The sequence below is a fragment of the Calypte anna genome, chromosome 2 (assembly GCF_003957555.1).
Source record: "Calypte anna isolate BGI_N300 chromosome 2, bCalAnn1_v1.p, whole genome shotgun sequence".
NCBI lineage: Eukaryota > Metazoa > Chordata > Aves > Apodiformes > Trochilidae > Calypte > Calypte anna.
In genome coordinates this window covers 34565471-34590898 of record NC_044245.1, presented here as the reverse complement: position 1 = coordinate 34590898, position 25428 = coordinate 34565471, and the positions used below count along the sequence as shown (strand labels likewise).

Sequence of the window (25428 nt, the reverse complement as noted above, 5' to 3'; positions counted from 1 at the left end):
TCGGGGCGGGAGCCGCTTTCCCGGCCTCAGCACCTACCCTAGGAGCAGCTCCCCTCGCCCCAGCGGCCGCCACTGCAGCCCCCGACCCCGCGGCCGCCTGCGGGAGGCTGAAGGGGAAAGTTAGCGGCGGGGCGCGCCCTCCTCCCCTCCCCACCCCTGCCCGGTGCTGGACGGCAGCTTCCTCCGCCCCCGTGGCGTGGAGGCGCGGGTGTCCCTCGGCGGCAGCGGAGGGCGGCCCGGGTGCCCTGCTCCTCCCGCTGCCGGCGGCCGCCGCCGGGGCAGCACAGCTGTTACAGAGCCGCGCTGGTCCCTCCTCCCAGCTGCGGCTGCCTCATCTCCCCCCACCCAGCCCGTCCCTCCCCTCCGCCGCTCCCGACGCTGCTGCTGCTGCCGCCACCTCCTCCTCGTCCCCACCCCCACCCTCTCTCTCGCTCCCCATCTCTCTCCCTCTCCGTCCCGTTCCCCCCTTGCCCCCGCCTCTCCCCGCCCTGCCGCCGCCGGCCCTGGCAGAGCAGGCACCGCAGGGGGATCTCGATGTAACACCATGACAGGCATCGCCGCCGCCTCCTTCTTCTCCAACGCCTGCAGGTTCGGGGGCTGCGGGCTTCACTTCCCAACCCTGGCAGAGCTCATCGAGCACATCGAGGACAACCACATCGGTGAGTGCCCCGGCAGGGCCAGGGCAGGGGCCGCGGCCGGGGCAGGGTAGGGCAGGGCAGGGCGGGCGGCGGGGGCGCCCCGCGGCGGCGGGCGCGGGGGGCGTGGAGGCCGCGTGTGCGGCGGCGGCAGCGGGGCTAGGGGGGGGCACAAGGTGCAGCGGGAGCCGAGGCGCGGCGGCAGCCGCCTGTGGAGAGGGAGGTCGGTGGGCGAGGAGTGGCAGAAGAGGAGGTCCTGCGGGCGACGTGGAGGGCTCCACGGGGAGGCGGCGTGCGGCGCGGCGGCGGCATGGGTGGGTGCGGGGGAGGCGTGCAGCCCGCCGGCCCTGGCGAGGGGGAGTTAGTTTGCATTGGCAGGAGGGAGCGCAGAAGCCCAGAGGAGGCGGTGGAGTAGGGAGGAGGACGGGCACAGCACGCCGCCTGCTGCTTCCGCCCCGGCTCTGGCTGTCAGGGCTCCGGGGAGGGAGGGAGCCGCCGCCGCGGCAGCCATTCCGCTTCCTCCTCCTCCCGCCGCCGCCACTGCGTCCTGTCAGCGCTGTTGCTAGGTGTGGTGGGGAGGACGGGTCGCGCTCTGGCCGCACCGGCCGCCGCAGCGCGGGAGGCGCCTCTCCGCCGAGGGACGGCGTGCGGGAGGCCGGGGCCGGCGGCGCGGTGGGCGTGGAGGGAGGGCCTGGCGGCAGCGACGCGCGGACGAGAGGTCAACCAGCGGCGGCAGAGGGGACGGCCCGCGCCGCCGGTGCAGTCCCCGGGGCCGAGCGGGTGGGCTGCGCTGGGACCCGCTGCCGTTAAGCCACGGAGCCCCAGCCAGGCCGCGGAAGGCGGGCCGGGCAGCGCCGCGCAGGACCATCACCTGTGGGCACCTCCCGCGCCGCGCAACGGCCGCCGCCCCCCGCTCCCCCCGGCCGCCTGTCCCGCCAGGGGCGCGGGGGCGGGGACGCCGCCGGGCCTGCGGGGCGATGACTCGTCAGTGCCTTCCCGGTGAGGGCGCCTCATGGGCGGCGGGCGGGCGGGAGCGTGCGCAGGGGCCGCCGGGGCCGCCCCTCTGCAGGGCGGGCGGTGCCCAGGGGAGGAGGGGGCGGCGCGGCTCCCGGTCGGCCGCGGGCGCCAACTTTCCTTCTGCCCCCCTCCGCCGGGACCGGCCTCCCCGCTCCCGGCCGGGCCTGAGGCGTGTCGGCTCGGAGGGTCTGTCGGCCGTCGCCGCGCTGCCCTCCCCGGCTTCTGGCACAGCATCTCGTCCCTGCTCCGCGTACGGCCCCGCCACCGGGCTGCCGCCTCCACCCGCCTTTGCTCTTCGGCCTCGGCAGGTGTGCTGCCTTGGCTTCCAAGCTACTTCCCCTCTGAAACTTGTCGACTTTTCTCTTTTTCCCAATAAAATACCATGCTCCAACTGTCAAAAATCGACCTAGTTCTTTGAAACAGACCAAGTTTTAAAATGAGGGGGAAAATACCGAGTTTTAAGTGCAGAGGGTCCCGGGGCTCCCTGTGTGACACTGGTAGTATGAGGAAACAACATGCTTCTACAGTACGGTGGAACTAGCATGCATTTCAGTTTATTAAGTTTTAATAGACAGGCCTGAATACCTGAAAAAAAAAAATCACTGAAGCTTAAATTGCGAGAGTAACGTTACATTAATGTAATGTTATAGGTTAGGGAGATGAAAGGTGTGGTTCTCATAATTATCATGATGCTTAGTGTGAGGCAACAAAACCACATACCGCAAAACTCTGTAATTTATGACTTGTCAGGGTGCAAGCACACTGTTATGATATTGCTGGGGTTTTTTGGGGGGTTTGTTTTTTTTTTTTTTTAAATCTCACATTCTGATCTTTTCCTACACAGTATGCTACATTACACTCAGGAGAAACAGTTTCCCAAAATGAAAGTTCCTAGTTTGTGTGTACCACAAGTGGATTATCAGCCCCTGGGTGCTACAGCGCACAGGGTGTCAGGAAAGATACAGTCCAGCCCATGTGGTCTGTGGGCAGCAGGTTAATCCCTGATCAACATCTCTGAGACTTCACTATAGAGAGAGGAGAACTTTTGTCCTGAAATACTGTAATTTCTTAATTTTATATGCAATTCTATAGCCAATATTCATTACTTTTTCTTGTCTCAAAGTATTAGAGATTGAATGCACACAGAGCCAGTAGGTTGAGGGAGATCATCCCCCCCCTTAGAATACTGCATCCAGTTCTGGGCTCCCCAGTTCAAGAGGGACAAGGAACTACTAGGGAGAGTCCAGAGGAGGATGACAAAGATGACTGGGGGATTGGAGCATCTCTCTTATGAGGAAAAGCTGAGAGAGCTGGGACTTGTTAGCCTGGAGGAGAGAAGGCTAAGGGGAGACCTTAATAATGTCTACAATTAGCTAGAGAGTGGGTGCAAGGAACCTGGAGCCAGACTCTGCTTAGTAGTTCCCAGTGACAGGATGAGGGGTAAAGGGCACAAGATAGAACATAGGGAGTTTCATTTAAACATAAGAAAAAGGTTTTTTACTATGAGAGTGAAAAGGCCTTGGAACAGGCTGCCCAGGGAGGTTGTGGTGTCCTCATCTCTGGAGATACTCAAAACCTGCCTGGATACAGTCCTCTGTGATGTTCTTTAGGTGATCCTGCTTTAGTAGGAGGGTTCAACTGGGTGATCTCTAGAGGTCCCCTCCAACTGATAATTCTGTGACATATTTAACTAAGCATGTAATTTGCCAAGACTTGCAGGACACATCTGAAACTGCACATATGATGTCTGACAGTGTAAGGCTGCTCATGCTTCATCAAGTGTTTCACCTCAGTATGACAGCAGGTTAAACTTGACCTTGTGGATACAAGATGTGGGTATGTTATGATGCTCACCTATATCAAACAATGGAAAAATCAGTAGGGAGTTGCATCCCTGACACCGAGTATGAATGCTGGATCTCAGGTGGATGCTCAGCTTTATGGTTTGGTGCATGTGAGGTGCTCCTGGTGCAGTGTGAAGGATGAGAACCTGTGAAAACTCACCAGATAAACACCCAGCCAAAAGGTAATAAAGCTTTCTGAAGGCAGCAGGGAAATAAAGGAGTAAATGTCTGAATAGGAGCTTATGTTGGAGTTACCTTTTCAGTAAGTCTGATGAACAGCATCCATTTTTTTGCTGCCATACAGGTCTAGAAATGTGTGCTGAAATCTCTTGCTTTAAAAATTGACTGCAGTTTTTGGCACATAAAGTGGAGTAGCATGCAAAAACACATTGCTTTGGGCATTCTGTGTGTGGTGCAGAAGTAAAGAAAACTTGATTGAGTTATATGCCATTATTAGTTTAAACTGAAGTGGGCAGACAGTGTTACAGCGCAGATAAGCTGGATGCTGCAAACAGCTCTCTGTGGGAAGGCATTTATGGAATGGGCTCTCATTGGTCTGGCTGCTGCAGTCCTACTGCTCTGCCACATTTCATGGGATGGGTTAATAGTAATTCTCATAATAAGTGAAATGCAGGTAAGAATTTGGTAATTTTTCAGAGCTGTATTGTGTCTCTGAAAAAGTGAAAAAAAAAACCTAATTGAGGGATCTTTTTCTGGTAAACCTTGCAAATAAAGCTCAACTTAGTATAAGGCAAGGATGTTGTGGCATTCAGAGGTCTATATGTATGGCTTCTGAGGTTTCCTTACTTACAACACGAATAATCATGTGGTAATTAAACAATTTAGTGTGCAGTGGTTTGTATTTTTTTTCTCCTACATTTTAGTGGCCACCTGATAGATTACCAGTTACTTGAAAAGAATTCAAATGCAGATAACCTGGCAGAGTTGGATGAAGTATTCAGCTCTGAGGTTGCTACGTGCCCAACAGCAATCAGCTGCTTTCTGTGTTTTTGCATTTATGTATTGAAGACTTCTGAAGAGTTTGGCTAGCTCACAAGCACTACTCTGGGGTCTTTAGTGAGGCCCTACTGGTGCCCTTTGCAACACGACCCTGTTCTGCAGGTGGAAATCTTTAAGTCTGTAGCAGTACTATCAAACTGACTCTGTTCACATTGTCTGTGTCTCACAGCTGAAAATAGATATTGATTTAAAACTGTTGATTAGTGAGCGCTTCTCTGTAAGCCTTTTGTACCAGCATGTTGTCCGAGCAACCTGGAGTGCTGTTACCTTCTCTGCAAATGTGCTGAGGAGGGGGGGCTTCTAATCTATCTTGCTAGGCTGTCTCCCTGCACTTTGGTTTTGTCTGCTCTGATCCCTTGCAGGTAGTTTGGTTGACTTTTTTTGATGTCTTTTGTCTGGGAGTAAAAGGCCTCACTTACAGCTACTTGCCAGATTCACACTGTAGAATGAAATGGACTTAATCCAGTCAATTCCGAGTACTGTCAAGGGAGTATAGAAAAAAACCAACAACTCTGAAATGCTGAGTAGTCAGCTGTGGCAAAACAGCAAATTCTGTTGTGTTTCTGCAGTCCTGGTACTGTCTTCATTGGTGATTAGTGACCCTCTGGTTCTACAGAGCGTTTTTGAAATTATGTGTGAGTCTTAACTTGGTATGAATGTTCTTCTGGGGCATTTTCAGGTGTTCATAAAAGCCTGGAGAGTCACAAACTGGTTCTGGATTTTTCTGAGGGTTCCATCCGCTGTGATTTGATTTTCCATCAATCTGCCCCAATTTGAACTTCATCCTTTGGAGGAGGGGGTCAAGCAGATACCTGAAGCTAGTTTTTAATACAAAGTTTACTTTGATGCTGAAAAGCCAATATGTATGAACTGAATATTTCAATCAGATTTTAACAATGTTAGTGTATTTTGTTTGTTTGTTTGTTTTGCTTTGTATTTATAGTCAAAGACTGTTTTTCATGACATTTGCAGCTGAGGTTGTTGCTTGTATGAGCCTCTATTTTTTCCCTCGGTTTGTAGTAAGTACTGACATGCTGGACACACCTGTGTAGCTGTATAGCTGTTTTTAACAATGCTGCTTCTCCTGAGATCCATTGAGGAAAAAGATGTGAATTAAATGAGTGTTTGGACATACAGTGGTGGGTCTGAAGTGGTGGAAGAGTGGATAGGGAGAGAATGCATTGCACTGAAACTGCAAGAAGAACTTGAAAAGGGGAGGGGGAGGGGGAACGGGGCTGAGGACAAAGGCTGTCTGTATGACAGTCACACAAACCAAGATGATCTACTGTTGCTGAACACTTCATCATAACTTTGTAAGAAGTCCTGGGGTGTTGAATTGCTTCCTGTGAGGTATTTGTGTAGTACTGCAGTTGGAACTGGGAGCTGAGAGCTGTGATGCTTCTCATCAAAGTTGACTGGTGCCCAAATATTGGGATGACTCCTACAACAGAATAGTACTGGCAGTGGGGGTGGAGGCAGCTGCTTTCCCAAGTGATAGGATTACCAGGAAAAAGAAAACTTATTTGATAAAGGAGTAGCTGCAAAAGACAGACCAAAATCTTATATATAAATTACTCCCCATTTGGAAAGTTCAGCTCATATGGAGGGGCAAAGAGAACACTTCTGAAATTGGTGATTTTGGCATCTGCTGCCTTCAGTGGCTTCAATTCTTATTTAATATTAGGCAGTCAAGGGACCACATTTTGCAAGACATTCAGCTAGTTTGATAATCCATTGGCTGAATGCATGCAGTTTGCTTGAAGTTGGCCCTTTCAGTATTTTCTCAAAAATGCTAGTAAAGGTTGGGCTGTCCCCTCACTTTCATAGTAAAAGGTGTTGTGTTACAAGCTGGCTGTGTGAGCACATGCAGAAATAGCATTTGGTATTGCTGAAATGTTTGCATTGCTCCACTCTTGCGTTGCCCAAACTTTCCCCCAGCATACTGGGTAAAGTGCAATATGACATAGATGACAGCTTCTCTATTGGAGTTCAGAGTTTGCCATGTAAAACAAGCATAAGAAGATGCAGCCCTTTTATGTTGCTAGTGATGATGACGAGGGGCTGCACACTTCAGCATGTGTGGAAGGCCTAGCAAGCTTAAGTCTGTATGAAAGCTTTTTGTTCGCTTGAAGCTGAGCTCTTCAGAAGAGCATGAACGTCATCCAAGTGGTTAACTGTCATGTGGCTATTTTTTAGCATTTTGCTCTATGTGTAAATTAATGTTTGGAGTTGAGATGGGCTGTTTTGAAGACCTGGTAGAGCTTAACCCAAAGTTTTTTACACTGAGAGTGATGTAGGAGCCAGGTATGTGGGATGCTCTGTTGAGTGTCAGGAAACTGGAGGGCAGACTTGTGCTCAGTTGCCATGCTATGTAATGTGTGTAGTCTTGTGGCCTTGCAAAGTAAATGAACAATTATGTGTATTTACCTCAGCAGTACTAATTGTTCATAGAAAGTAACTAGAAAAAGCTAATTGTGGCTGTGGTGATTTTAGGTTCATTCTCTGCCCAGTTACTTCTGCAGCTGTAATTTTTGTGATTTATGGAAAATGCATTTCACTGTGATGTGGAAGGATGCATGTTCCAAAAGATTTTGCATATTCGCTTTGCAAGTTTGTGTGGTAAGGAAAGCTTTTCTGCTTCAGGGCGGCATTTCTATCATATAGTCTTTTGACTACCAGTTCTGATCAGCACTTTTTCCCCCACTCATAATCTTTAGCAGAGCAGGGGTTGGGGTTATTTTTCATTTCTAAGTCTAGTTTCCTTTACTCTTTGGGTTTGAATTTAAATAGTGATACAATGTAAGCGCAACTTTTGTAACAAATTCTAGGTTATATGAATCCTATGAAGGCAAATGGAGTTGCCATTAAACTTTTAGTTAAAACATGATTTTTGAAATTTTCACGATGTTCTTGTGTCTGAGGTTACCAGGTATACTGAGGCTAAAGGGTAAAGTGTCTTAAGGGCATAAAGTTTGAAAGATGTATTTTATGGGAGGGAAGGACTGAAAACAAACATCTGTGAACATCCTGCAAATTGATTTTTCCCTTTTAAGACTGAAGACCTCACATAAAGCCAGTAGGGATCTTGCCTTTTTTTTTTTCTGTTGGATTGAGTGGCTTTGGGTGAGGACAGTCAGAGGCAGGGATTGCTCCTCTTGTGCGCCAGCAGATCACAAAAATGCAAATCAGAAAATGAAAAACTGAAGGAACATCAGATAACTTGTAGCACTGGTGCAGGACATACTTACCTTTGGGGGGAAATTGGTGGTGATTATCATGTCTGCTCCTTACAGAGTGAGAGGAGATTTCCATAGCTCACTTGTGATCCTTATGAGAAATGTAAAATAATCAGGTATCTTCCTGTCAAATTCTCTTTTTGTCACTTCATTTCTTAGGGATTTGAAAAAAGCTAGAATAGTCTAATGAAAAATAATTTGAGGGAGAGGTGATACTAGAGGATGAAGAAACATACCTGTTCAATCTGGAGAAAATTGTAATTACCATTCCTTCCTCCTGTGTAATGTAATAAAAATGCAAACAAGTAATGAGAAATATTTTGTGTCAAGCTCCAGAAGACTGACACAAAAGAAATAGGCACTGGAGGCCAGCTGCTTCCAGTGTATTCTTTATGCTGCTCCTGAATGGGCGTTTTTTCCTCGTTATTTATAATTATTTTTCTCAAATAAGATGTGTGTTTCTCCGAGAACTTTATTTGTCTCTAGTAAGCACCACTAATTCAAAATTTAGATGATAAATATATCTAAGTAGCAGCTATGTACACTATGAGAAAAGCAAAGACAAAGACTTATATGTTAATTTGAAATTGAGGTAATCAGAGACTTTATTTGAAAAATTAACTATTTCACAACAACAAAAAGTCCTTAGTTTTTAGGGAATATCTCTATGAATAATTTCATAATTAAAATTAAACATGCCATCCCTGTCATTGTCTAATTCTGGCCTGAGACCTTAGCAAATACTTTGGGCCAGTCCATGTGGTTTATTAAACTTATCTTTAGGTACAAGAGGCTGGAGGAATATTCTGTTCTGTAGAAGAGAAGAATATTCTGGTTTATGGTTTAATGAATTTTTTTACTTTTAATTCTTGTGGGTTTTACCCTGAATTCTTAGGAGGCTGCTTTTCATCTTTGGGCCATGATAAGCAAAGGGAATAGATGTCTTCACCAAAGATCCTGATGACACTGTGGTGCTATTTGTGTCTGTGATGAGTGTCCAGGATGTAATACATTACTACTGTGCAATTTAGGATACTTTAATTAATTAAAGAATTAATTTAATTAAATACATGTGTTGGCAGTTCGGTTTTTTTGTGAAAAGCTGAGTGTTTTCATTCTGAAGTGTTGGCATTACTGAAGTTGCTCCAGCAAAATGTTGGGTTTTTTAAATTTAGGAAATATTTGGACACTTCTGAGACTCCCTTCTCTGTCCCACCCAGGACTACTTTGTCAAACTTCAGTAAGCTCTAAGAGTTTCTCTTCTGGAAATCATTTTTTTACAAACTTACTTTGACAGATAGTAAATAATCAGTGCATAAAAATAGAACTGCTTAATATCCAAGTATGCTGTGGAAAGTAGAAGTAGATGAAAAGTATCACTTCTTCGTCAGTGTGTGCTATAGTCACCATCTGACTTTTCTGGGAATTAACCCCAATGGAAGCAAGTGGAGCTGGAACACAGAAAGTCAGAGATACTAAATACATGAGATACAATTTCACTTGAGATTGGCAGGGGTACATGACTGTGAACTCAGCACCTTATGTAGTAGATAAGAGTGGCATTCAGTGAAGAACAGAACACTATATTGCTATTTTAATAATTAATTTTGATGTAGTCCTGCTGTGTGTTTTCATCAGCGTGTGTATTAGTGTTTATGGAAGTGACTTCAAAATACACTGAAAGGGCTCATGTAGATGTCAGATGCTTGCCTGCTTGCAGGTGAAAGCTGCATACCAACTTACTAGGTCTACCTTTGCTTTGTCTTCAGATCAAAGATTCAAGAGAGATTCAAGTAAGTTTAGTGACAAACTTGTAGGAAAACCCTGAAAGTTTATAGGTCTTCCTAGCAATCTGTTGGATGTGTTGCACCTTCTCTAACTTGATGTCAAGCAGCAGAGTGTCTGTTACCTTGCAAGCATCATTGATGGTTGTACTGGGCTAACTGGGTGATGTGAGAGCTTTTAAGGTCCCAGTTTTGATGCATAAAATAACAATGAACCACTCATATACAGTCTCTCTCTCAATCTGGGCCAGGGAGCTTTTCTTCATGTTTATTCTGTTAAACTCTTGGGATGCCTGCAGAGCCTTCCTACTGAAGCTTCAGGTCTTCATTATCTGATTTTTTTTTTTTTTTTTAATATAGTAGAAGGGAGGGGACAGGTAAGTGAAATTCTAAGGAAAACTCTATGTAACTGCTTTTCCCCATAAATTTATTTGGGCCATATTGTGAGAGTTTCCTGACTCTCTTAATTAAGAGTATGCTAGTATGCAGAAGATGGATTTGTGCAAAAAATCTCCACAGCATTGACAGTAAAGAAAGGGAAGAGGTTCAGGAGAATCTTGTTTTGTGTTCTTGGGCTGAGGTTTATTAATCCAGATGCTAAGTACCCTGGGTGTAGAGTAGCCCGGACAGTTCACAGCTCCATTGACAGTAACAGTCACTAAAAATTCCTTAGAACTACAAAGATACTTGTAGGGAAAAAGAAAGCTAAAAAGGTGTTTAAAATAAATTCCCATAGTTGAGCAGCCTTTCAGGGAGGAACTAGGATAATCTGGGGTCCTCTACTGTAGTTGTAAGTGCTCTATGCCCCTTGGGAAGGCACAGGCCAAGGCAGTGGTGTGATTTTAGAAAGGCAGAAGATAATGTTACTCAGTTGTTTTTTTTTTAATGCGTTTTAATTTCACAAGACTAAGCTAGGCAGTCTTCCTTTTCCCAGGCTCAGTATGAGCACGTGGCTATACTTTAGAAAAATTTTCTAGCCATGCTGACTTCTCACACAGTCCTAGCATAGATAACCATTGCATCTTCCTTACACCTCAGAAAATCTTTTAAATTGACTAACTACTCCTGAACTATCTAAATACTCTTATAAATGGGAGGTGCTGACACTGTAGCTGTATCAGCCCTCATGCTTTATCTTCAGCAGCCATGCTTAACAGTGGTTCCAGATTTTTAACTTGGTCGTAGGGCGGCCTTCCAGAGTTAGCTACCTGTACTTAATATCTTGTTCTTGTTTCAGCTATCCAGATTAACCCCTTTCTTGATGGCAAGTTGGGTTGGGTTTTTTTTGTGAGCTTGTGAAGAGCCTGTCTTCAGAACTGAGTGAAACCCCTATCTTTGTTGACAGTTACCTTGAGGCAATTACTAGGGCTCTCTTTAGACCAGATTCAGAGGGGAGATCGTCTGTGTTGGACACAGTGATCTGGAACATAGTTATATGCCAGGGAGTTTTAGTGGCTTGCTCAACCTGCTTCCACAGCCAGGGTAAATATCAAGAGCTTGTTCAGGTATGCGACAATAATTGGATGCCCAGGATAAGGATAAGGTACTTGTTGTGTTACCTTCTATGGATATTTTTGGCTGCATTCTTGTATTGTAATATTAAGTGCTTGGATTTTAATCTATTAAAAATGTAATTACTTTTGAACAATGCTTACCTAGTGAATTTTAGCTCTGGGGCAATTTTCATATCTCTTGAGTTTGAAATCATTAAGAGATGGGTGAGGAATTCTATCCCTGCTCTAGCTATACCTGAACTGTACATAAAATCTTATATTTTTAAATAGATAGAAGTAGAACATTAATTTATAAACCAGATGAATGTTCTGGAGATATATTGGGTTAATTGAGAGCTGACTTTTCCTTTTTCAAATACAAAAGTGCAGTTGCTGTGGCAGTATCACCCTCATTCTGTGTTATACCACTGACCTTAAACATGGTGGGTGTACAGCTACCGTGACCCCTTTTTTTCTTGCAAACAGCCCAGTGTGGAAGCCACAGGATCCCTTACTAAATGAAGGAATCATTTGCCTGATTCCTTCTTGCCTTCTTGCCTGACCCAGCCTATGTGGAACTCAGCATTTGTATTTGGAAAACAGATGCCCTTGCTCTGCTCCCCAAGCCCCAGCCCCTTAATACTAGAAAGAAGTGGAGTTTTGCTTGCAATTATGTGTCTGCTAGAGATACTTGGTACCTTATGAATTCAAGGTTATATAATAATAGATAATTTTGTAGTTGCTTGTTGGTGTGCATAAATATGGAAGTCATTCACTGACTGCCACTGAACTGCTTCATCCTGTAAAATCTTAGAACCTTCCATTCTTATGAATGCTGATTGTTCCAATTTATTAATTTTTGATGCTCTGTGGGTAGGTGTGGCTTAGGAACAGGATACTTACTCTTACGGATTCATAATCTCTAATAGTGTTGTGTGGCTAGAACTATGGCATAGAATTAAGTATGTAGTTTTCTTAAAAGTATTTTCAATTTCTGTGGTGTAGTAAGTTAATTATGCAGCCATTGTATTTCATTAGACTTGTTATATCTATAATTAGTAACAATAATTTACACTGATCTTTCTGCATGTGTACTTTTAAAATATTAACTGTAATTGAAGACCAATTGAAGAATGTTTCTTTCCAAAGCCTGCAGAGATGCAGGTGGTTAGGATAAAAAGTGAGAAATGAAGAGAGCCCACATACTTAGTTTGCTTTTAGCAAATTGACTCAAGATAGTAAACTGCAGAGGTAAGAGGAAAAACGAAAATTCCAGTACTTATATTTTGGGGGAGGGTAGTGGTATGGGATTAGTCATTCTTTAATGATTGAAAAAACAATATTCAAATCAGAGGAGTGGAATTGAAAGTTTTTTCTTGTGTGTGTTGACCTATGGAACAAAGATGAACCTTCACCTCTTTGTTCCGTTCTCTTGTAGCTTTACTTCCTAAATCAGGAAAAACCAACTCACCTCATCACATGCCACCTATTTCTTATCTGCCAAGCCTGACTGGTGGTAGAAGGAAAGGGATTATAAATTCCATACCTACCTGTCAGTGTCCGTGAAGGAAACTCTGCTCCAGCAGTGTTTAGCTTTTGATAAGCAGTTATGGTCAGCAGAGCGTTCTGATACAGGCACAAAGAGACCACAGGTTTTGGTTCCAAAGTGCCTCAAAGTGGTTTGTGCTTTGCATAGTAAGTACCCATGTAGAAAGGCATCCTGTGGTAGAGCTGGTAGGTACCTGGTTTAGGGTTTTTAGGGAAATCAGAAATCTCCTGCTCTTCTGTTGACTGCTTTAAAAAAAAATAATCTCTAGCCAATGCCTGTGCTCAGCTATTGTTGACCCCCCTGAATTCATTCTGTTCTTCCTCCTGTTGCTCCACAGGTGAGTGGTTTGTTGTCGAGCCTTTCTCTCTTTGTTACTACTGGTGTTCCTCTGTCCTGGAACCACTGAACCACTACATCCTGTAAAATCTCAAAGCCTTCCATTCTTATGAATGCTGATTGTTCTGGTTTATTTATTTTTGATGCTCTGTGGGGTAGGTGTGGTTTAGGAACAGAACACTTACACAGGCATAATAGTATGAGACACTGTTACTTGTATTGTTTAGGCCCCTGTGTTAGTACTTTAACCCTACAAACACAGAAGGTACCTTTCTCACCTGCACCACGTGTGTGATGTTTGTCTGTCTTCCACACTGAAGAACTAATGCTGAAACACCAAGTTTTGAATTTGAGGACACTCTGATCTGTGCATATTGTCTCTATTTTTTACTAATGTCTAATTTATTTTCCCTTATTTTCACTCCCTTCCAGAGAAAACAAGCAGAGTATAGCAAGCACTAAACGTGAACAAATCTGAACTTGAAGCAAAGCAAGGAAGGGAGTTTGTGAAAGACAAAGATTTAGTTTTTTTTAAATGAGCTGTTCAAGGGGAGGTTTTTGTTGATGTTCCTGAATGTTGAAATCTATGCAGAGTTACCTGCCAGAGTAGAAAATGTTATTGTCTTGCTAGTCAAAGACATCTGTAATTCACAAGCAAGTATACAAGTCACTCAACTTTCTCTTGGCTTATTTTGAGTGGTTATTTGGGGTTGTTCATGCAGTCAGCTTGAGTGGGACTCAGTACTCCTAGTAAACGCCAAAAGTATCCTTAGTACACTACCCCCACAGTCCTTATTTAATTTATCTTGAAAGCCCCTCTTGTCTGTGTTACTGAACACCTCATATTGGATCATTATACAGTACTGTAGCTGCCTTTTCAAGCTGTCTGAATTTCTCTTAGTATTTTGAATTTCCCTCCTCTGCAGGTGACCTATCGTTGTGCTGGGTTGTTTCTTTTTAATTTCATTTTCTGTAGCTCACACTTCTTAAGAGCAGCATTAATAATCTGGATATAGATTGTTCCCCTCCATGTTTTGACTTTGAAGCAGAACTTTATATATAGGCTTGAAATTTTTGGTTTGGCTTTGCTGTTCAGGATGCTGAGAAGCAAATGCTCAGTCCAGATGTCAGGTTCAAAGCACTTATTCTCAGCTACTGACTGTGTGCTGAAGCACTTCTGGTGAAGAAATAAGCAGTCTCCTTCTCAGATATGACATATTCTCTTCCTCTCCTTCCAAGAATACAGTAGACTTTCTCTTAAGGTCAATTTTAAAACCATCCTGTTTGGAGACATTGGATTTATTAAATAGGAGACATTGGATTCATTAAATATTGGGCTGGTGGCCTGGCCCTCCTAAACAAACTTTTTTTTTTTTTTTTTTTTTTTTTTTTTTTTTTTTTTAAATTTATGCCCTTTCCCCTTTCAGTCATTCCACAGCAGAACAGATCTCCTTTCAAGATCATAAAGGCCTTTCTTTCCTTCTGGGTGCCCTTTAGTTGCTTTCTATATTGTCGTCATGCGTAAGTGGCTTAGTTGAACTGATTTCTTAATTATAGCTTTTCTGGCAAGCAGTCTGCAGCTAATTTTGAAACTCATTTTGTGGACCTCCTCTCCTGACATGTAGACTAATTTACTTGCCATAAGCCTATTGCAGCTTCCCACATTTGAACCTCTCCAGAGGTTAAGCCATGACACATCTTCCATGATGACAGTTCTTAGAATTCTGTAGGCAGGGCTAGTGACATGCACTCAAGAAAGCAAGGTTGTTGGTTTGTTTTGGGTTTTGGGTATTTCTTTTGACTTCCTACAAAGAGCAGAACATGAGCATGAAGACCTTTACCAGAAGCTTACACTTTTGTGTTTGAGTAGATACAAATCTGATTTGGACTGCTTTTCAAGACAGACTTTTATCTCACAAGCATCTGAGACAGCAGATTGGCTGTCTCCAATTTTAAAGCAATGTACCAAGTGGAACTGCTTTGTGCTGTACATTTTGAGCCCCAAAGTGTCTTACAGCATGGCAAAGACCTGCTTTATCTGTCAGTATCCTTGCTGTGCAGTGGTCTCACAGTCCTCCTGGTTCCTTGCTCACTACTGGTTGATGCTGCAGTGCCATGGCTCCGCAGTAGGATGCAGAAAAGGATTCCTACAAAAAAAATCACCTGGTGTGTAATCATGTCCCAAGCAGTATGATTTTACCTGTGCAGAACTATACTGCCACTTCTAGTTGAGTGTCTGTCCACGTGTGATTGTCAAAACAGGAGCTTGCCTGTGTGGTATCTCTCAGAACTTCATCTGCTGGCTGACACTGAGATATGGGCCTCTTTTTAGGGATACCAAGGGGCAGCGATCGCTGGACTGTTGATCCCAGCACAACTGTGGTACTGCTCTTTGTAACGCTTTTGACTGTCATATATCCATAGGTACCCTCTGAGGTTTTTTTATTTGGAGAGGAGAGAACTAGTGATGTGAGGGATGGCAACGTATCATGGTTTATGCAGAATCCACAAGGTACTTTTCTATAGAGGCTGATACTTAGGAAGTGCTGAGCTCCTCAGTCTCAGAACTGATGGTCATTTGCCATGTCTCCTTTTGCTACAGAGTATGTTTTTAAAATTGGTGTGTTGTTTAGTTAAGTAATGCTCATTGATTGTTACCTGGAAAACCTGTGCTATGTACACTAACTAAACCAGGTTAAACATCTCTTCCTACTGACAGGTTAAGGGAAGAGAAGATGTGGTAGTGAGGGATGTAGAGTCAGCTCTATCCTCCCTTCTTAGATGCTGTTTCTGGAGATGGTGCAGGGGAGAACACAGAGCTCTTTCTGTGCTGTTGTACAGATTTGAGAACATTGCATTTCTAGTGACCTGATGAACCTGTCAATATAGTAGAAACTTGTTTAGCCATATTTTTGTTTCTATTGCTTAGAATGTGTTGTAATTTGAAAGACATCCAGTAACAGTGACATGACCTTATGAGAATGGCTTGAACAACACATTGGTGCAATGGGGACTTCAGCAATTAACTTGATTGGAGAAGGGTAGAGAAAAGCTTGTATGTTTGCCTGCCACAAAAATGTAGTGATAATGAGATATGTTGCTAAGTGTGTGTCTGTCAGTTGTGTTGAAGTACTCAGATAACCACAGTGATGGTCACAGTTTAAAGAATTAGATAAATGTTAGATAAACATGGATTGTGGGAGTTTTCTGAGAAGGAGTGAGTTCTTACATATTTGGTGATATGTGGGTCCTCATGTTCAGTGAATGTGTGCGTGTGGTTGACTGATTTTTATCAGTTCCAGTTATAAGGGAGCATCTTACATAGAGGTCTTCTGATGAGGAAGAAAGATTTTCAGATAAAAAAAGTCTTTTCCTGCTGATGTACACTTGTGGTGTCAACATAATGGTACTACTCTGAACTAGATACAGGAAAATGAAAACAGGGCTCCTTGTTTCCTGGGCGTATGGGGTAAGAGCACTGCACAGCACTCCATAGCTAGCTGTGAATACACGGCATTTGGGATTAGGTTGTCCTAATACCTGCTTTTCCTATAGCTGCTTTTCCCAAAGAACTGAACATATCAAAGATTACTTCAAAAAATCACCAGTGCCTCACCACTAAATAGGGATTTCTACATTGTTTCTGACTTCCAGTGTTTCTTTTGTGCACTCTCCTTTAAAGTTAGTTGATCTGGATCAAGGTTTTGGAGTCCTGTGTTTTTCTCTTTATTTCCTTCTGCTTTAGTTGATCTTAACACTGGTGAAAATCCTAATTCTCAGCTTTCCTGCATCTGACCATGTCACTGTAGCAGTGTGTTCGTTGTTCCCGATCTTACTCTGATTCATGAGCTTTCACCTTGATTTAGGTGAAATTTGGGAGAGGAGGAAGGGAAAATTTTATTATGAAAGAAAATGTTTGAGCTCCTCAGTAACAAAGTAAACGTACCTTGCACTTAAGCAGGAAAAGTGTTGGTGGTTAACAATGGTAGAATTATAGTTCAATTGATTGACTGTAATAACAAACATTAGTGTTTGGCAATGTGTCTTTTTCATTTAGAAGTGACTACAGGGATTACATGGCTCAGCAAACCATGGAGGAGGAGAACTAACCCAGGGAGGTGTAACCAGTTTTGGGCTGGAAGCAGGGCCGGGTCTTCTCCTTAGAGGAATTGTGAGATGTGTGGGCAGGAAGTATTTTGCACCTAGGTCATGAAGAGGTATTTGCATCTCTCAAAAAACAATGCTTTTGGATTATCCTTGATACTTTTAGGTTGCATATGGATGATTTCTCTGCTGAAAAGATCCCAGTGAGCAGCTCCTCAGGAGATGTAAGCTTATAAATGAGGCTTATACATAAATATATATGAAAAAGAACATGCATGTATGAAAGGTGTTTGCACTTCCTTCCTGTGCATGTGAATAGATCCTTTGTTTTGTTTTCAATAGAAAAGGGGATTCCAATTTCCCTTTCAAGGAGTCAAGATCACAGAATTCAAAATGAGTTTTACTCTAGAGAGAAGGTGTAATTTCTTTTTTTTTTTTCGTTTTCTAAACATCTTTACACTCTACTCTTGCAATGTTTTTCCTTGGCGCACAAATTTTTGCAGGTTTGATAACTATCTCCTTTGGTTACAAAGGAGAAAATATTAAGTGGTCCAAATATGTGGGCAGGTGAGGTGAACCATAAATATTTATCCCAGTAGCCACAAATTTTAATTTTTAAGTTTTGTGTTGTGTCTGTAAGCTTTAATTTCAGATCGGTGTCTGTGAGACCATTTCTGAATCTAAGGTTTATTAGGTGCTCCAAGATCTGAACTATTTTTATTAGCTGCTATATTTATATCTTGATGTCTTCTGAAATTTCTATTTTTGTACTTCTTTGCTATTTAATTTTTCTTTTTTTTTTTTTTCATTTTTCTAGTCTAAGTTTGGTTAGATCTTTTGATGTGGCAAATGTTGAACAACTTTACTGAACATCATTGACTACAATAGGGCTTAATGACTCTTAGGTGTTTTTACTCCATGACTTTGGCAATAATTCATTATGGTTTTGACTCTGACAACCAGAAGCTGCTGTAAGATGTGTATTACTAGTACTATAGCCTGGCTTGAAAAAAAAAAATCATACTCTAGAGGAGATGTTGAGTATGAGAGAGAAGTTACACAGCACATCAGTGCTGTGAAGACCCATCCGAGAGTGGTATCTCGTGAGTAAAGCTCCTGAGGCAGAGTAAGGAGGGGTGTGCTAAAGGCCCTGATGCAATTTCAGCAGGAATGGTGGCAAAAATGGCTGTAAGCTGGAGGTCAGTGATGAGAAGCTGTCAAGCTATGGGATCAGGCGTCCATTCTGTGCACTTGGACCAGGAGACCATGCCAAAAATTGCCCTAGGAGGGTGAAGGGGAGATGGAGACCTGAGATGTACAGCAAGGTGGTGTTTCTGACTCTAGTAATAGCGTTGTAGCTGTTGGAGGAGTACTTTATTGCTATTTTAATGATCTGGGTTTATGTTTGATTTTGTATTTAATAACAAGAGTGTGGTGCTGCCAGGTTGCCTTTGCAGAAAGAGAAACTGTAAGAAGAAAAAGAAGTGATGAATAAAATGGGAGCAGTCATTGGACAGAGGCTGTAAAGGAATTGCTCTTTCCTGCAGTTAACAAACCTTCTTCCTCTCTTCTGTTTTGTTATTTTATTTTTCACACCTCAGGTATCCATCCTCTCTGTTCTTTATAAATGTCAAGAATTGAACTAAATGGAGTCTCTGAGGCTGAGGTAAAAGATTTCATTTAGTAGTAAGAACAGATTAAAACAGCTGTGCGGAAGGATTCCCAAATGATCTGGCCTCACTCAGAAAGTAGTGTTAACTTGTGAAGTCACGGAGGATCAGAGTGGGTGCCGATGAGCAGCTTGTCCTTTAATGTCACTTTCCCCATCCCTGTACTCTTTCAGTGTGCTTCTCCTGCATTTACGTTTCTTTGTCGAAGACTGTGCTGTGATTCTTTTTCTCCAAAGGTGTTTGTGTAGCTGTGCTGGTGACAGGGTAGCTGGAAAGGAGTGTGCCTGTGAAATTAGGCTACATTTCAATTACTTACTGAAGTGCCTTACTCTTAAATCAGTTCATTTATAGCAACCACTTGCCATAAAAGATGCTATGGCAGAAACCATGGGCTATGGCCGTTCTGTAGTTTCTCTTTCTGTGACTCAAACCCATATTGTGGTTTGGCCCAAGGCCTCTTTGTGGAGTCTGACACTGTCATGAAGATGGCTCAGATTTATTTTCTCTTCCTCCTGGTTCCCCAGCCCACACCCACACAGCAGTGTGAATGGTGACTGTCTGGTCTTCTCCATCATGAGGCAGGGAAATGTTTCTAGGTCAGCATGCTGTTCTGCAGCAGCACAGACATTCACAGGTGTGTGGTTTTGGTTTGTTTGGGTTTGGTTTTCTTTTTAAATCTGGAGCCACTTGCCTGCAAGATAACAGATGAAAGTGTCTGCAAAGGTAATTTAAAACTGTGTGTGGTTATAACCAAGTTTTTATCTCAATCTGTGTTCATTCTTTTACCTCACAGGTCATGCAAAAGGTAAATTTTGCCCCTGCTATTAGAGGGGCTACAGGGAGAGTGGTGTTACCATGACTGTCCTCACCTCCCAGGTGACAGCAGGGTTTTGATTTGTTCTGTTGGCTGCAGATGCTTACAAGGAACTGCTTTATCTTATAATCATTAGGAGAGTTAGGAACTTGGGTTAGTGTTTTGCGGTCACTTGTTTTATTTTTCCTCCAGTCTTGTTTTTCTCCCTCCTCTGAGTTTGCCGCTCCCCATGCTTAGCCACTCTTGCATTGGTCTATCCTTAATCCTTTTGTGCCTCAGATTGTATTTTACTCTGATCAGGACTGAGTGAGGTCTTCTGGATCATCAAAATGCACAGGCTACAAGTTGTGTCTCATAGTCCTTTTTATAAGCTTTTTGTCTTTTGTTTTAAAACACATTCTGATGTGGCCTCCCATTAAGAACACAAAGTGTTAAAAACTAATTATATGTGATATTTACAAATCTTATTCAGATTTCCTGTCTGAATCTGGGCTAGCTCTTCTTGCTTTTCTTTTTATAATTTTCCACTTTTCTATTTTGGTGTCCATTTTACCACATTTTGTGCTCTTCTCTTTGCATATGAAACTCAGGGAGGAACAATTAACTTGACCAGATCTGGTCTTTTAAGTCTGTGATGAGTGATAATAAAACCTTTTTCAAATTAACTTTGACAACTGTCGTAGTTCTAAGTATACTGAATTGAATGCTGATACTCAATGTATATGAGAGGTGGCTATATGTACAGATATGGAATTCAGGTGTTTTATGAAGAATAAAACTTTTTTTTTTTTTTTTTCTGTGAAAGTTTAGCTGTCATTAATTTAAAAGATTTTCATTATCCTGAAATCAGGTACATCTACTACATCATGCAGTTTGAATAAGTGTGCTCTCAATTTTTAGCAGTGCCTGCAGCACCTCGCCTAAAGCTGAACAATTTCTTTTGAGACTTTCTCTGAGACTTTTTCTTTCTCTTAATCTGTCTGTACAGAAGTAATTGTTGGTTTGTGGTTCCCTGTCTTCATTCAACTAATTTCTGCTGATTTTTAAGTTTCAGTTGTTTAAAATCTTCATGTCTGGAACTTTCTTGGCAGCAATAGTCCATATGGTGTAGAGTAACTTTTTGTGCATGTATTGCTTTTGTTTTGTTTACATAGTTTTGTTCTGTAGCAAATGTTTCTCATGTTACTTACAAATATGCCTTTTCTCTGGGAACTTTCTATGCTGTGTTAGAGTCAATTATTTCAGTTTCCAACTGCAAGAATCCTGCTGGTTCAACTGCTACAGCTTTATCTGTTTCAGTCACTGTTGTGGGTATGTGTTCCTGAACAGTTGTGTCATGGTCTTGAGAGTCCAGTTAGCTGCTACATCTCACATTAATGGTCTTTAATTGCATAGTTGTCATATCTCATACGTGGATGGTATATTTAATAGTAAATCATGCAGTCAATGTAAGTAGTTCAGCTAGGGACCCAGCTAAAAACATTGTTTGGAAAAATCTGGTGGTTCTGTTGTCATCCATTCAGAGAGAGTCATAAGATCAAAGAGTTATTTTGCTGTGTGTTTAATTACAGTCCAATATGGTCAAATGAAGTTACTTTTTCAGTGCAGTGAATTTTTGGAACCCAGGGTGACTGACCTTTGCTTTCAGACTGTAGAAGTCGCTTTAAAAAATATATTAATAAAGAGAGAACAGTATTGGTTATCATGTGTATACATCATACTAAGAGGGTTTCTGGAAGTTTTCCAAATGAGTATAAAATTTAGTATCAGAAGATTTTCCCTGAAGGTTGCAGTACTCTGTATTTCTCCTAGCAGAAGCTGGATTTGGATTGAGCAGCAAAGGTGCAGCAGAAAGGTGAAGAATCAGTGAAAATCCAGAGCTCCTGCTGCTTCAGGCTTTGTTGAAGAAGAGCAGCTCATAGGTCATCAGAATGCATCTCCATGCATGAGCTATGTCTTTGAAACTGGACTTTTGGCTAATTGTTGTCTGGCTTATAGAAGAAGTCTGTGAGCAGTTGTGGAGCAGGCAGGAGTTGGCATGGGAAGGTATTTCTTTCATATGTCATCCTGGGTGTCACTTCCTTCTCAGCTCTTGGCCAAACCCAAAAATCACTTTCAGCTCTGTTCCAGACCCAAGATTTTGAGGTGGGGTTGCCTTTTTGAGAAGGGGATGAGTTGTGCTTAATATGGAGGTAAACATTTTTACTCTTTGTACCTTCTCAATACTCCTTTCTTGTTCTCATCTATTTCTCAGGAAGTCTTCTACTTCAGCTTTTAGGATCTGACATCACTGAAGTTTGCAGCCTAGGGCTACAGAGGGAGGGGATTATTTCCTTTCTGAAATACTTTAAGTAGCAACTCTAATCTGGGATAGAAAAGATAATCCTCAACAGGCTTGTAATAACTATATTAAAAACCGTGCAGTGGAGGAATGAAGTGCTTCTGCTTTTCTTTAAAAACAAAGCTCCACAAAACATCAGAAGATGGCTGATGTATGCTAAATTACCCATTTTTGCACTGATACAGCTGATGCTGTGCAAAGCCTGATCATGTAAATGTGCTGTGTCACAGGGAATTCTCCCTGCCCACTCAGGGGGTGTTGGAACTAGATGGTCTTTTAAGGTCCCTTCCACCCCAAATCATTCTGTGATTCTATCAAGGTACCTTCCTGCATCAGAATGGAAAATAAGATCTCACCCCATTGCCAAACACAAGCCTAATGTCTGCAGATGCAAATCTTTGGTTTAAGCCTAGTGTCCTTGAGAGGATTAAGAAGGAAGGGAGGTGTTTTCTAATAGAAAATATTCTCAGCTGAAGAGGTTAATTCTGAGTACTGGCTTGTCCTGAAGGTGCAGTGCACCTATTCTCAGGTTTGTGTTTCCTTCTGGCTAAGTAGCAGTGAGTCACCTATATAATGCGAATATTGTAAAATAGCGTAGCTTAATGCCCTTATTATGGAATAGTGCAACAAGAAGAAATGTTTTAACATCCCCCTTGAACATCCCTTTTATATCAATTTGAATATTCCCTTTCTATATGTTGTACACAAAAATAATTTGGCTTTGAGTGACTGCATATGCGACTAAGGTGTTTGAATCTCATAGCTGGTTAACTGTGCAAAGAAACTTTTTGACTTCGGTAGTAGTGTATGTTCATTCCCCCCCACACAACTCTTGTTTTATTCATGCAACAATTGCAGCTAAAAGAGGCAAGAAAATTTGCAAGCTGTCGGTGGCTAAACGGTATAAGCTTTGCTGTCTCCCCTGTGCTGTGTATTTTCCTGTAACTGACAAATTCTTTGAGAAATAAAACAGAATTTTTCACTGCATTGTATTTGCCAACAGCAGAAGGTATGGCATTCAGATGCAGCTCATGGGTTGCTCTTTTAAACTGCTGGAATTTTACATGCAGTCCAAAGGGCTTTGTATTTTTGTCTGGTTTGCTCTTAAACAAAGCTGGAGGGAAGGAGATGAAGGCAAAGGTGATTCTCTGTCCCATTTCTATTTCCTTCTGTCTTTACAGGGTTTGTAATAATGTTGCTGTGTACATGCAAATGGTGTTAATCAGGAGATTTTCCTATCAGCTTTGTCAACGTTTACATTCACTTTACACATTAAATTTGCATTTGAAAAGGGCTGTTATAATCAACATTTAAGGGATAACATAGTCAAATTTACATTTGATTGAGTAGAAATGTTAACTAATTTTAGCTGAGCTGTTGCTAGGAAACAAGCAAATGTTTTTAATTTTTTTTTTTCTTAATCCATACCATCTTTCTGTTCAATTGGGAATTCATCTGATAATGTAAGAACACCAGCACTCAAAATAGTGTAACTAATGTCTTTACTACATTTCTAGATGCTTAGTTTTCCTACTCATCAGAACTTAGGGTGAACTTTTGGAGAAATGTTGTTGGAAATTATCTAATAGACAGCCACAGCTACTTTCTGCATGTGTGATCATGGGTAAAATCAGCAGTTTGACTTGTTTAAAAACCACGTGTAAGTTCTAGATATTTTTATGGTAAGCTGTCTTTTTGGAAGTATACTAATGGATTTCCCTTTATCGGGGTTGATGTTTATAATGTCAGTCACCATTCACAGAACATCAAGCAGCTGTGCAAGAATTGAGCTGAGTTTTATGTGTGACTCCTTGGGGTTTGTGTAGTACACTGGTTTTGCCCTTATGCCACATGATCGTGTTGATAATTGCATTATTTTCATTCGTGTGGGCAAAACGAATCATAGCTGCAAAAGGAAATCTTCTGATTTGGGGTATGCTCTGGCCGTCAGTTGTGTGTCTCTTGGAACTTGCAGGACTCCACAGCTTGGCACTTCGCAGCAGTGTTCATCTGGCAAAAATGCTAATTCAAGGGAAGAATAGTTCCTATTCATATCAGTCCCAAAGCATTTCAAGTGCATTATCTGTGTGGCGCATATAAATGTGGCTATCCCCTGAAACTTGTTACAAGGCAATTGGAAGAATGTGGCTCCTTACAAGGCCAAACAGAGACTCTTGCCTCTCCACCCTGTCAAACCAGACAATACAATTTTGCAGTAAGTATCCTGTCCTCGTTTCCTATACCCCAAAGCCTTTTACAAGGCCATCAGACAGAGGCTGGTGGTACAGGGACTCTGTAGATGAAGATAGGAGGAGTGCTGCACAAGTCAGTGGCTATCGAGCATCCTTGGGCATCCAAACTTTTGCAAACCTGGGAAGAGGCTCAGCTTGATGTTATCCCTTTTTAATCCCTTCTGAAATCAGTGATAATGCTTATCTTTCTGCATTTATGGTCAAACGAAGTGCACAGATGGGCTTCTACCCTGTGCACAAACCTAAAAGGATTCTAATCTCGGTGTGAAGTGTAAACCTCACAGCTTTCTGGCTGGGGCTAGAAGCAGTACTGGCTTTAATCATATTGACAGTAGTTTTGGGGCTGCTGTTATTGTAACGCTGCATAAACAGTACAGGCATTCCAGATCCATGCTGCAGGAAAGACCACGGATTCCTTATATTTTTATGGTCTCCCAGTGGTATGGGCTGCATTCCTCAGATTCTGAGTAATCCATGCGTGTGCAAAATATGTATTATAAAATCTGATCAGGCAGGGCCTACTGTCACAGGGGAGCAGATGTGGGCTTTCTTCAGCTCTTGGCACCTGTTGCATTCCTTACTGGAAAATACCAATTAAAATAGCTTTTTTTTACTACTCATTTTATTTGCCTTGAAGAAGAAGAAAAAAAGGTAGCTCCCCCTACCCCCCAAAAAAAACAAGAAAAGAAAAAAAAATTGGTGTCTGTGGTGCAGTGTAGTTGAAAATGAAGCTCTGGCAATTAATTCTCATTTGCATACTCCTAATTTCACATGATGGTAGCTGTGAACACTCAGTTCTTCAGTGGCTTTTGGAGCCTCTGGTTCTGGGAAGAAAGGCATAGGAGCCATGGAGCTTGAGCCCACTACAGAGCAATGAAGAGCTGTATTTATGGAAGCAAATTGGGTTAACCTGGTGGAAGGAGGTACAGAAAGAACAAAGGAAGAGTGTGTCTGCACCTCAGTGTAATAGAAAGAGTTCTTGTTGGTACAACAGGAACAGGAAGAAAAAACCAAAACAAACAACATGCTTACATGCAAGCAAATCCTGGTAACTTTAAGATGCTTTACTCAGCTTTTTAAACAGTCTTGTTACATGCTCAGGCTGAGTACAGAAAAAATGACTGATCAAATTTGAATGGAGTATTGTGGACCTTACTGGGCAGGTTGTGTGTGTCCACAGGTGGGAGCTTGTGTGTCTCACACAATGAGTATCTCATTCATGCCTTCTAGCTCTCCAGGACTTAACTTCATTAGCTTTCTCAGGATGAAATATCTTGGTGGAGACAGTATACAACTTGCAGATGTCAATTAATATTAACACATTTTTAAAAAT

General features: G+C 42.5%; 1 protein-coding gene across 1 annotated transcript in view; it reads left to right on the top strand.

The window, feature by feature from the left end:
* The first annotated feature begins 369 nt into the window (after positions 1-369).
* The window catches only part of JAZF1 (JAZF zinc finger 1), a 191900-nt gene continuing 166841 nt past the window's right edge, over positions 370-25428 (top strand). The window contains exon 1 of the mRNA XM_030446371.1: positions 370-659. Within this exon, the coding sequence (XP_030302231.1) occupies positions 545-659 (115 nt within the window). The 5' untranslated portion in view covers positions 370-544. The remainder of the gene's footprint in view (positions 660-25428) is intronic.